Below are 13,803 nucleotides of genomic sequence, written 5' to 3'. Positions count from 1 at the left end.
GGGCACTGAATTTGAAGAATTTACTGTTTATCAGACCACAAATGATACAAGAATTACTACTTTGTCAGGACGGGAGCAGATGGCAGCTGCAGAGATGGCCCTTCAGTTAACTCTAATTCAGCCAGTGCAAACCCCAGCGCCAGGTGTCTAATCCCGGACCGCCCTGATCCCCCGCTGGATCAGAACACTTTCTGTTGCTGCCGTTACGCAGGGTGGCTGAATTCGAGTTGCTACAGCCGCTAACTGTAGGTCCATCTGAAGGTCCATCTGAAGGTTTGTCAAAAATAGAGAGAAGAATTAGATAACTAGTGCACCCCGTGCTCCCTCCCGTTCACTCCCTACCGCTAGGAGACTACTTCACTGGGAGGAGAGCAGCTGTAACAACTCATTTTCAGCCATGTAGTGCAAACCCATATAGCATCGGGTGTCACAGCTGGGTATTACCTGTGTAATGACAGCAAAAGAAAGTTTTGTTGCTGATTCATTTACATTAATTTTTTAAGGACCATGATCACATGGTATGGAGCACAAACTATTGTTGCCTTTTCGAGTGGCTATACAGCCACTAACTGAAGGCCCGTCTCTGCCGGAGCTGTCATCTCTTCTCCCGGTGAAGTAGTCTCCTAGTGGTGAGGAAGGAGGCCAGAGGGGCCGCTAGATGCGCTATAGCTTGCTAATTATTGTTTCATTTGTCTTGTCTTTATATTTGAGGACAATATCATGTCAAATCTATGAATGTCTCTCACATGTGTGCGCTCCATTGTTGTGGTTGTTTCCACGGTGCCAAATTGACCCGGAAGTATATTGACCTAAATTGTTGTTCTGGTTTTTCGCAAAACTTTTGCGAGATCTCGCAAAAGTACATCTTTTTTTTTCAACCTTTGATATTTTTGGGGGGGTTTGGGTGCATTTGAGATGTAGAGGAAATTCCAGATTTGATCACTCTCCTCTTCCAATCTTTTCTTCTTGTCTGCTCATTCTTTCTTTTTCTCATCATCCGAGACACGTTCCCCATGGAAGACAAGCAATGCCGTCTGCTGCACACTAATTAACACATCAACTGGTGTGTGTTGCAGAAAAGTGCATGTGTGTACGTGTAAGGGCTGTGATGCAGGGATATAATGTAGGACTCGGCATGTGCGGCCTGACAGGCACTTTTACTCTTAGCACAGTGTCAGTGTGTGCTGCCAATTTCTCCATCTGGTTAACAGAAACACACACACACACACACACACACACACACACACACACACACACACATACACACACAAATGCCGACTGATGGTGCGACAGAAAACGATGTGGATCATTTGGCACGGGTGCCGCAATGGTCAGAAGTCCCAAATAAGTTTACTTAATTGTTCAAAAGCAGTGCCTGCCTATTCTGGAGATATAAAGCAAGTGAATATTGACTGTTTTATGTGATAACTTTACCCTAAAAAAATCATGCTTCCTGTTAGAGTTAAATTGAGACTTGTAGCGGCAATTCAGCTTTGAGTGTCCAGTAATTGTGTTTACGCTGTCAGTCGAGAGCAGAGTATGAGTTGTGAGTGAAGTGACCGGGGACAACAGGTTCTACTGTTCAGCAGCTATATGTGTGTTCTCTTCAAGCATAGGGCAATTCAAATCAATTATGTGCTAATACCACAATGAAGGGACACTCAATGTCCATGTATCTAGTGTTTGTGTGTCTGTTTTTTGTGCTATTTTTGACAGTATGGTAAGAAACAGATAAAACCGGCTCACAAACTGTACATGCAGTCCCAAAGTAGTAATAGATGATCAAGTTAATTTATTTACTTTTAGATAAACCAAATTTGTGCCAAAGTTTTAAGCTTTACACTTCAGGAGACCTGTAAGAGACAGCACCGTAGCAGAATTTTGCACAAATTGTAGACAGGAAATACCAGTTTGGGAAATTACAAAATGCCGTAAGTGCAAATGAGCAGTAGTCAAGTCCAGAACTTTCTCCATGTCATATTTCTCCAGGGAGATAGGATGTGCCTAATTGCAGATGCAATTCAAATAAAAAATCGACATCTTGGTTTTTGGCTGTCGCCATGTTGATTTTTTGCAACCAGAAGTGACACGAGAGGGTGGAGCTAAGTACTACCGAACATTGAACAAGACATTTTTAGGCGACCAAAAAGGTTATAATTAATTTTCCTGAACTGAAAAAACACTGTGAAAGGGTTAAAGTTATGAGACAAAAAACACGGACGTAGCAACCTGTCAATCACAAGGTAGCCACGCCCTAAAACATACCCTGCTTTATGGACTATTTGACTCTAAATGGGACCATAATTTACTAAATGAACATCATGCTGTATTGAAGAAGACTTGAAACTAGCGATTGAGACCATAAACTCAATGTCTACTGAGATAATAAATCAAGTGAGAAGTAGGCTCATTTTCTCATAGACTTCTATACAATCAGACTTCTTTTTGCAACCAGAGGAGTCGCCCCCTGCTAGCTGTTAGAAAGAATGCAAGCTTAAGGCACTTCCACATTGGCCTCACTTCTCAGATCCGAAGGTAGTCAACTGGTTTCATCCAACACTTGATATCCTGAAGCATGTCTGTCAATGTGCTTGGCTCAGCTTGGATGCTAAATATTAGATTCATTTTCATACTGTAGCAGCAGTTTAAACTAATTTTGGACCTGTTAGTACTAGTAGCATAAAGAGAACAGTAACGGACCCAAATTGAGCCCTGAGGGACACCACACAGACTGTGTGAGCTGGGACAGTAAACCACCTCCAGGCTTTGACATCTCTCGAGCAGAACCGGTTTAGACAAACTGCAACGTATCATCAGTACCCTATAATGAAAAACTATATTAGTATATCTCATGTCAGTGTATATAATTAATGACATCAATTTTATTCTCAACCACATTTCTGTTTTGCTGCCAAAAATCTCCTGACTTACAGTTTGCTGGTGTTACAACATAATCAACACATTCACTCTCTCTGACTGTTGCCATCTACCTTTCCTCCTCCTCCTCCTTATCTCACGCCTCCGCTCTCCTTTTAGCAGCCTTTTGAAGCGTTAATAACCTCAACACGAGCTTAAATCTGCAAATGAGCTGGAAAAAAGGTGGTAATTCATAGCGTCATAGCCTCATTTCCCTCCCGCTGCTCATGACAGTCGAGCGTTTCACAATGCGGTAACTGATAAAGCCTCGTCGCACCTTCCTCGCCGCCTCTTTAGTGCTGTTTGCCAGCTGGTGCGAGGGCCAGGAGAAGAGTGCTTTATTTAGGCTTTTCAGTGGATTTGAAACCTTAATGGCTAAAGCTGACATCGAGGTAGATAAGTGGTTTCCTAGCTCCTCTGTATGGACTCATGAAGACAGGACGTGAAGCTAAGAGCTGTTTATCAGTCTCAGACACACACACACAGACCACAAGGACCGACAGATACATGTGGACAGCCGGGATGAGCGTACACACACGCGCACACGCACACACAAAAATAGGTTTCTCCTTCCAGCTGAAGGCTTTCAGCTGCTGATCATTTAGTGGCAGCTGGCAGGTACAGGCAGGATTAAGCTGAATCACTGAAACTGGTTATACATTAGTAGGAGTGAGGCCCTGCAACAAAATTACCAGCCTGTGCATGGCAGGTAATCATGTAGCTGTCAGGACGTTGCCCCGTGGTTGTGAGCCAGTTACAACTTGAACAATTCCAGTTTCTTTGTGTTTTTTTATTTTTTTTACAGCAATGTATAGGATTATATAAGAAGAGTATACGAGTATAAGTATGACAGGTCAGAAAATGAGTGAGAAAGAGAGACACTGAGAGTATAAAGTGAGAATTGGAGTCTCTTCAGGGGTTGCTGCACGACCTTTCACCTCTAACACACTTCAGATTAAACTGCCATCCACAGCCTTGTTCAGAAATGCAAACAACTTTTTAAAAAAATGGCTGCACCTTCTGACATTTGCCAGAAAAACACCATTCTTTATGGAAAGGTTAACTTTCAAAATACTAGCTGTGTGCTTTTGAGTCTTCCCCACCCTGATTACATGAAACATATCTGATTGCCTGAAATGTTGCCTGACCTTGAGACATATATATGTTAACCTAAGAACCCGTGCATTTCCAAGGTGTTATTGTACTCTTTATGTAATCTGTCCTGCTGTACTTCTAAGCTCTCCTTTGCATCCAGTGTCAGCAGAAAGCTCTTTGATGGTGGCAGCTGGAATTTGTTGGATGGGGGGAGGGAGCGAGGCCGAGGTGAAATAGCAATGCTCTGGGAACCTCGACAGAAGATGAAGGGAGGGTAAGGTGGGAAAGGGGGGGAGAGCTGGAGGCACAACGGCGTAGGAATGCAATGAGTTATGAGGCATCAAATAGAAAGTAAGTAATCAAAGTAATGGTTTCATACTCTGTGTGAATAAATGATGAGTATTTGAAGTCTGACCTGCCTCGGGTTGGGCTTGTTTGTTAGGGTGTTTTGTTGTGGTGTCGAATGTTAACTCAGGATGCATGCTGGACGGTTGTGTGTCTGTGTGCAAATGTTGTATGCGTGCACATGCTGGTAGTGTAGTACTTCATATTTATTTGAAGATTTGGCTGCATTCAATTAAATGTATTTGTCAAATCATAACAGAAGTTATCTCGAGACGCTTTTCATATAGAGCAGGTCTAGACCGTATACTCGTATAGCATTCAGGGAGTCTATGTGGAGATAACTATCCCATGACAGTGCACTGCTGCATTTTTGCTTCAGTCTGTCTTTAATTCCTCGCCTTGTGTTGTGAAGCGTGTTGATGTTCTGGGTCTGGCGTCTGATTTATGCTGCAGCCGGCGCTGGAGCAGGAGAGCGGGTAGAGAAGAAATCAATGATACCTTCGGTTGCTTATTTATGGTTGCACCAAACCCTGTGACTCTCAGCTGGATGAGAAACTGGCCTGCGACCAGAGAAGGGGGTGGCGGGCGGGCGGGGAATTGGTGATGAGGAGTGACAGGGTGCCAAGGGAGAGGTGGAAAAAGGCTGAGTCAGGATCCTCAGGGTGGGGCAGAGAGGAGAAATGGAATGAAATGTGTGTATAGATTTAAAGGTTATAAAGGCACAGTGACTGGAATTTGATGCAAACCCAACTCCATCTTTCAACAAGTTTGCAGGGAGCAGAAATTCATTTTAACATAAGAGGCAGACTGCAAGTTAGCCGTATCTCCCATCAGCAGAAAGTGTTACCCCCGCTGCACATTACATGGTTTTGCATCTTGAAAAGATGTGATGCTAATGCACCGTAAGGTCTATCCAAGTAAAAGAAAGGAATAAGGTATGCCCACGTATGTTGGTAAAATACTTCAAATATCGCATCGTCACAGACACACACTCAAGACAGGATTACGCACATATGTATATATATATATATATATATATATATATATATATATATATATACTGTATGTCCGAAGTCAACTAGAACATTTTATTGACTTCTTCCTGTCGGTCCTTCAAGCGTGGGTAGTAAACGTGAGGTGTTGTTGTTATATTACAGTGTCATTATTTTGCATTGTGTTTCCTCATTCTTACCTTGAGGTTTAGATTGAACTGCAGCTATAGCATTACTGTGAAAATGTGACAAGTGCCGTCGAGTAGGAGTGGGAATAAACGGTGTTGGGTTTTTATCAGCATTGTTGCATTCATCAATCTAAAACCCGATGAGGTTGACAGACGTCAATAAAGATTGATTGATCAGCCTTAATGTAATCTGAGTTTTTCTGTTTGTTCTGTCTCTGAGCCTTTACCTTTCTTTGTCTTTCTCTCGCTGTCTTTCAGCTCCCCTTGAACCTCACATCACAGAGTGCATATCGAGGGACCAGGAGACATTCCGGTGTTGGTGGAGTCCAGGCAACTTCCACAACTTGTCCTCCCCCGGAGCACTCAGAGTCTTCTACCGCAAGATTGAGTGAGTGTGATAGCCACAGTAGCTATACCTTCTTTAGCAGGAGAAGTTCAAGTAATTGTTTTTTTTATGTGGAGCATATTTGTGCCATAGACTAGGTATTTAAAGATAGACGACAAGACAGCTCCCCAAAAGTGAAGCCAAAACATCTCGATCGCCCCCTGGTGCCTGGCTGCAGTATAGGTCATAAATCCCACTCCCTCCATGTTAGCGGTTGGGGCAAGTGCCAAACTAAAACGTCAAAGTACACATCAAATATTTTTTTCCTAAATAATTTTTTTCTGTCATTTTAGGCAGTTGTTACCACGCTGATGTAAGTTCAAGTGTTCATTTTTCAAGTTTGTTTTTAATTTGTTATTTGATGCTATAAAAAGGGGGTGTGGCGTCATGATTGACAGCTGCTCTGAGTGAAGTTATAGAGATATTATGGTTAGGTGTTGTGTCTTTCTAGCCAAACGGCTACTGTGGTGCTAACGTAGCAGCTAGATGGCTCAAACTAACAAGCTGCAGCTGTGCTCGGCTCGTGATTGGCTCGGACGGTTGTGTGGGTGGGACCTCAATACCGCGGCTCCACCGCCCCGTCACTACTGTGCAGACTCTGGCCCCAAATGACGTCAAAATTTCAAGATGGCATCGCCCGTATCCGGGATATTTTTGCCAAAGAACGGTTTTGGCTTCACTTTTTTTTTTTACAGTGGGGGGAAGTGGAGACGCGTCGTCCATCAGTCTATGGTGTGCGCATATGTGAGTCACATTTAAACAAGTTAATATCTTCCTTTGCTTCCTCTTCTCTTTCTTCCGTCATTGTTTCCCTACTTCAGATCGCCCACCAGTGAATGGAAAGAGTGTCCAGAGTATGTTCATTCAAATAGGGAGTGCTACTTCGATGGCAAACACACATCCATTTGGATCCCCTACTGCATGCAGCTCCGCAGCCAAAACAACGTCACCTATTACAATGAGGACGACTGTTTCACTGTGGAGAATATTGGTTAGTAAAAAAAACATTTGTGTGTATATCCAGATTTTTGCTGTATGTTCAATGAATTAGGTGAAATTCTACATTGCATTTCCAGCAGACTCTATTGTGTGAAACATGTTCGAGCACATTTTCTTTCCTCCACATGTAGAAATAGCTGTACTAATAGTTGAGTGGCGGGTGGACAACAGAAAATGGGTGTTGCAAGCATGATAGATCACCTGCACAGACGGTTTCTAAGAAACGGCACTTGCTGCTGCATATCAACTAAACCATCAAATGTCACATGCTTGTCAGTATCACAGCGAGTGTCAGATACACATTGTTTACACAGTACATGTTTTGATGTCTGACAGTCTTTATCTAACCAGGATTGTACAAGATGCTGATATAATCACATGACCTATGTTTGCTGATATATCTTCCGTGGAGAAACCTTTGTTTATTAGCTCTCCTCATGTGTGCAAATTGATTATCAGCATGTTTTCGTAGATAACATTTGGATATTGTCTTCCACTGAACCCACAGTAGAGTTTTACAGTAGAGTAAAGACGCTGTTTATGGGTGGTCTGTCCATTTCCAGTATGCACTACTGTGTACTATCCAAAGCAAAATATATCAACAGCAACCAGTTGGATATCAAGCAAATTTACTGTGAATATTCATAGTCCCCAGATGATCAATCTTAATCTTTGGTGACCAGTGCCACCGTCAGTCCAAAGGTTCTACTTGTACACAAGAAATATCCATTTGTAATGGGCAACATTCCTTTAAATTTACTGAGAATATTCATGTTCCTTTTCCATTGTTTACACTGAGTTTTCCTCCTTCCTTCCTTGTGCAACCCTCAGGCCAAATCATGAACCCTTCACACTAAATATCTTGTAATCTTAAAAGCTAATTGCCATGAAATTTGGGGGATACACCCTTTTAATTTTAGTGACCTTGTTGCTTTTCATCTAGTTCCACACTCAAGACATTCTTCAAATGTTTAGCCCCACAACTGGTATGACTAAGACTAGCATAGTCGTAAACATGTCCCTTTAAGTGGAGTATAATCAACAGTGTAACCTTTATTTTGTATTTTATTTAATGTTAGTTTTTGTTTTATCAATTTTAAACCACTGAGAACCAGTTAGATTTTTCTTCTTTTTTTTTATCAGAGGAGACAAGTGTATCTTGATGTAGTTCTGCAAGTTCATACTAGCACATAAACATACATACAGTATAGGTGACCTCCACTATATACTGTAGATTTTTTAAATTCTTTGACTCATAGAAGATAGCAGTTTCTTTGATTCATTCTTTATTTGTTCATCTACACACGATGAAGTGCATTCAAAGCCTTCCATTAATTTACCATGTTCATAAACATGATATAAATAATTGTAATAAACTGAACTTTTTGCCCTTCTCCTTGGCAGTACGTCCTGACCCACCAGTGTCTCTAAACTGGACCCTTCTGAATATAAGTCCCTCCGGGCTGAGTTATGATGTCATGGTCAACTGGGACCCCCCGCCCTCTGCAGACGTTGAGGCAGGCTGGATGCGCATCGAGTACGAGATCCAGTACAGGGAGAGAAATACCACAAACTGGGAGGCAGTAAGTCTTCTCTTTACTCGCTTCCTCAGCTCTCTCTCTTCCTCCCTTGCTTTTACGCACACACACACACACACACACACACACACACACACACAGTTGCATGTCCTGACACATGTAAACACACACCTTAAAACTTTACAAAAGGCCTCTGTACACATGCAAAAGCTGACACAAATGCAAACACTCTTTAAAGTAAGCTGTAGGTAGGTCATACAGGCACAGTGTCGTGTTTCCTCTCCCCTCCCCCCCCTGAAGTCTTGTGGCTAAAATGCAGTGTAGCTTTGTTGGCAAGGCGGTGGAAGCCAGAGCAAGGCCCTCTGGGACAACACAGCCTCTCTGAAGGAAGTGAAGGGAGGGATCTGTAGGTCAGAGGCCATGGGACCTTGTACAGGCTCGTATTAATTTATGCCAAGCCAGCCAGTCTGGCAAATGCAGCCTTGGAAACAGTTTTAAGGCCCTCCATTAGAACAGTATGTCCTCCGTCTAATGTGTCTGAAACGCCTCAACAATTGCACCTTTGAAGAGGTCATTATTATATTAGCCAAAAATAAACATAGACCCAATGACACCCTGTTGTTTAGCTTCAGTCAGCTTCTCTTGTAGCTGTTTAAACGAAAGCTCAATCTTTTTCTGATTAATTAAAACACAGCACTTTTTTATTTTTAAATTCCTTCTCTGTTGTTTTATTTTCTCTTTCTCTCTTTCCTACGTGTTTGTATATTTCAGTTAGAAATGCAGCCGCAAACCCAGCAGACGATCTACGGTCTGCACATAGGAAAAGACTACGAAGTGCACATCCGCTGCAGGATGCAGGCCTTCACTAAGTTTGGAGAGTTCAGCGACTCCATCTTCATTCAAGTGTCGGAGATTCCCAGCAGAGGTAAGATCAGCTATCAGTCAATTGGTTAAACTTAGTAAAATATATATGGCCCACTGCTTTGTTCGATGATGATAATTTTGTTTCTTGTAGAGTCTACTTTCCCGCTCACACTGGTTCTTGTTTTTGGGATTTTGGGCATCCTCATACTCATCATGCTTATTATCATCTCTCAGCAGCAAAGGTAGGAACAGTCTCTCTCGCTCTTTCATGCATGTACACCAACAGTGTCCAAAACATATTCAACCTCTACTGCATGAACGATGGCAGTTACAACGGGGGGAGATGTTTGAAAAATCTGCAGCAGATTGTGCAGCCCAGCTCTCAGCACGGCAGACACATAAATACTGGCTAGTGTGAACAGATTATCTTCATCATGTCCTCCTCCTCTCCCTGCCGTTGCAGATTGATGATGATTCTGTTGCCACCGGTTCCTGCACCCAAAATTAAAGGCATCGATTCAGAGCTGTTGAAGGTACATTTATGTCTGTGTTGTTGTTCTGCCTTTTCCCTTTCCTGTTCGGCCGATATGTATAACAAGAAATTGCAGTGCTTAAGATGCAACTGTAAAATGTCCCACTTTATACATATCTTAGTCACTTTTATTGAAATAAGTTATGTATTTATTTAACAAATCAAATATTGGCACATATATTATAATAATTCAAACTCTCATAAATCCAATACATATATACTGTATCCTATTGTATATGTGCAGAGAGTGAAATATTTCACAGCAGCCAACACATGGTATTGTGCATTATATAATGTGTTGTGTAACCACAGTTTATTTTTTTGATTAAATTTCCATTGTAATGTTTAATTAAAAACAGACACTGCTGGGCGTCCAACTGTCCCTCTCCCAATAACGGGCTGTTTATCATCTTTGGCAACTATCAAATAAAAGCGAAAATGTCCAAAAATAAGTTGAAAGCAAAACAGGCACTCTTGTTTTCTGTGAGTAAACAAGGCCACTGAGGGATAATACGACGTGAAGAGGGTCTCGGTTCAGAATTGTGTTGTGGGTGTATTATTGACGGATGATGTGGGATGCATTTAACAGGCAGCCTGTGTGCTCTTTACAAAACAACCTTACCCCCGGACCTCAGGAAAAAAAAAAAAATACTGATAGGAATAAATACAATAATAATGCTGCTATTTCATGCTCAGACAAAGGTGAAACACAAAGCGCCAGGGCCGGAGTGGGACTCATTTTCAGCCCGGGAGTTTCATGCCTTAGACCAGCCCACTTTAGTTCACTTTCTATTATACAGGAGATATATGATTATCGCTTTACTATAGTGCACTATTCTCTACAACCTTGTTGTGCACAGTTTTTCTAGAACATCATCATAACCCTTAATAACAAAAGTGTTGTGATCGTTAACATTGGGCGGTCCTACCTGTCCACCCCTGGTTTTAATCATAAACAAGCTGCTGAGTTTGGCACATTTGGCCGCATCAGCTTGTAGGCCTATAGCTTTTTTGTTTAGTTTATTCTGGCCTTTTCGGCTCCCCGTTTTCTCCTTCTATTCTCTATCTTGTCTTTTTTAATCTACTTATATTTCTTTCTTTCTCGTTCACATTTTCTACCTGGGCTTCTGCAAGTGTATCCTGTGGTGTAATAAGAGACGGTTCAGAAAGGAGACGGCACCGTCGATGTATTAGAAGAACTAGATACCGGACCCCAAGATCGCACCTATTCATTCCAATGAGAATACAGCGTCGTGTCTAGAAGGGAGCCCGCAAACTGCGAAATCTGATCTGAGATCTGCAAAAACTTGCAAAAAACTCTCGCAAAACTCGCTGCCCAATGACCTATCCTTACCTTAACTATTTGAGGTCAATGCCTAACCTTAACAATCTCGTGAGAGTTTCCCCAGTTTGAGGGCTCTGTAGTGTTCTCATTCAGTGTGTTGAAACTCTGACTAAACACCAAGTTAAACCGCAGCCAATGAAGACAGAGTCGTAGTAAGGTTGACCATTTACTGTCACAATTCCTCATTGACATGTTGGTGAAAACTGTAAATAAAAGGATACAAAAATATCAGTCTGTTTTTTAACTAAATATATTATTAAATATGAGTAAATATTAAGTAAATATGAATAAACATAAATATGAATATACACTCTATACACTTCTAGTAGCAGTTATCATGGCTACTAACATTGTTTTAGCTTGTATGCCATTGTAAACAAAAACGTTTTTAAATAACTTATCAAACATCATTTTTTAACGAAATCTTGATTAATATATGATCCTTAACATGTCTACCATCAAATGAATCAACTTACGGCATTGCCTCTATGATGCTTCAATGTGTCTCTGTTACAATGGTGGTCCATGGGGAAAATGCTTTTTGGGCTGCAGGGGGATTTTTCTTTCCGCGAGTGGCCAGTGGAAAAAAATGGAAGCAAGGCTGAGCAGCGGCGCTGTATCCAGGTCTTATTATACATCCATGGACGGCACACTGTCATTTCCTGTATCTGTCTCACGTGGGTTTCGCACTGCCCCCTTTAGGAGACTAGCACATGTAATGTAACAAATGTCACAATACTGTGCAGATAATAGGAAAAGGTGGGACTTTTATTATCATTATATGATACATTTCTGCATCCTGAATGCCACACAAATTTGTGCACATACAGAAGGGGAACCTGGATGAGCTGAATTTTATCCTGAGTGGTGGAGGTATGGGTGGCCTACCCCCTTACGCACCAGATTTCTACCAAGATGAGCCATGGGTGGAGTTCATCGAGGTGGACGCTGAGGATGCAGATACTGGAGGAGAGAAGGAGGACAACCAGGGCTCAGACACCCAGAGGCTCCTGGGTCTGTCCCAACCCGTCAGCCACCACACAAACACAGGGTGCTCCAACGCCGTCAGGTACTGCACAGATTCTCATGTAACGGCTGTGTTTTTCATGCAACTAAAAATGTGAATTTCATCTCTTTCCTTTTCCTCTGTTTCCATCCGTTTCCACCCAGCTTCCCTGATGACGACTCAGGCCGGGCCAGCTGTTATGACCCAGACCTGCCCATCCAAGACACCCTAATGCTGATGGCCACCCTGCTGCCGGGCCAACCCGAGGACGGAGAATCCTCCTTCGACGTTGTAGAAAGAGCCCCGGCCCCAGAGAGAGGCGAGAGGCCTCTCGTCCAAACCCAAACCGGGGGGCCCCAGACTTGGGTCAACACAGACTTCTATGCCCAAGTCAGCAACGTGATGCCCTCAGGGGGCGTAGTACTGTCTCCTGGCCAGCAGCTCAGAATCCAGGAGTGCAACTCGGCCACGGACGAGGAAAAACAAAAGAAGGGAAAAGAGCACAAAGGCAGTGAGATTTCTGAGGAAAGCAAGCAGAAGGAGCGTCAGTTTCAGCTGCTGGTAGTAGATCCTGAAGGCGGCAGCTACACCACAGAGAGCACCGCCCGGCAGATCAGCACTCCGCCCAGCTCTCCCATGCCTGGCGAGGGTTATCAAACCATACACCCTCAGCCAGCGGAGAGCAAACCTGCATCCACAGCAGAGGATAACCAATCCCCTTACATTCTTCCTGACTCTCCCCAGTCCCAGTTCTTTGCTCCTGTCGCAGACTACACAGTGGTGCAGGAGGTGGACAGTCAACACAGTCTGCTCCTCAACCCGCCCCCACGCCAGTCTACCCCTCCCTGCCTGCCACAGCACCCACTCAAGGCCCTACCCGCGATGCCCGTGGGGTACATCACCCCAGACCTGCTGGGGAACCTTTCCCCGTGAAATGACAATGCCATTAGGCCTTTTTTAAGTGTCAAAGGTTGATTGACCAGGAAGTCCCCCTGCAGTCACAAAAAGCCTGTTTCTACCTGATTCCCGCTGGAAACCAAATAACTCACAGCACACCGTGTGGATGAGAGTGTACAGGTGTTTGTTTTCAGAGGGTGCTGAAAAGGGCGACGTGAAAAGCTACCAGGCCGACTCTTTTACATCTGCTACGTCAATTAATTTGATGCAAAGGCAGCCTAAAGTATAAACACCACAAACCAAATGCACGGTTTGCTCTATTTGTTGACATCCATGCACAAGATTACCCAGATTATAGGCTGTGAGACTGTGATTGTAATGAGTCGAAAAAGCATTAGCTCGCTGCTAGACTACCTTGGATTGCATTAAATCTCTGGCTAATTGTGTTTAGAGCAATGGCATTGTAGAAGTCTTAATCTTACAGAGACATGTCAGTGTGGGATTGATCAGGAGAAGACAAGCACATTCTAGTCACGTTTTTCACACCACACCAAGAAGGAGCTGTCGTCGATACCTCTTGCTGGCAGAGATGCTTTGCCGCTCAGATGTGGCTTATTTTGTATTCTTAGATTCCTTATCTCATTGTGAAAAAATCCACCCTAAAATACAGTCACAAAACACTACTATGCAGTTTTACCTTG

At 43.0% G+C, this 13,803-nt stretch overlaps 1 protein-coding gene across 2 annotated transcripts in view; it reads left to right on the top strand.

Moving 5' to 3' along the window:
- Positions 1–13,803, top strand: part of ghra (growth hormone receptor a) — a 35,728-nt gene extending 21,925 nt beyond the window's left edge. For both annotated transcript variants that reach the window (XM_074637639.1, XM_074637640.1), the window contains exons 3-10: positions 5,795–5,924; positions 6,743–6,912; positions 8,325–8,503; positions 9,230–9,383; positions 9,474–9,564; positions 9,786–9,855; positions 12,030–12,268; positions 12,370–13,803. In XM_074637639.1, coding sequence (XP_074493740.1) covers positions 5,795–5,924; positions 6,743–6,912; positions 8,325–8,503; positions 9,230–9,383; positions 9,474–9,564; positions 9,786–9,855; positions 12,030–12,268; positions 12,370–13,138 — 1,802 coding nt within the window. In that variant the 3' untranslated portion in view covers positions 13,139–13,803. The remainder of the gene's footprint in view (positions 1–5,794; positions 5,925–6,742; positions 6,913–8,324; positions 8,504–9,229; positions 9,384–9,473; positions 9,565–9,785; positions 9,856–12,029; positions 12,269–12,369) is intronic.

The sequence above is a fragment of the Sebastes fasciatus genome, chromosome 6, assembly GCF_043250625.1.
Source record: "Sebastes fasciatus isolate fSebFas1 chromosome 6, fSebFas1.pri, whole genome shotgun sequence".
NCBI lineage: Eukaryota > Metazoa > Chordata > Actinopteri > Perciformes > Sebastidae > Sebastes > Sebastes fasciatus.
This window is presented reverse-complemented; position numbering and strand designations above follow the sequence as displayed.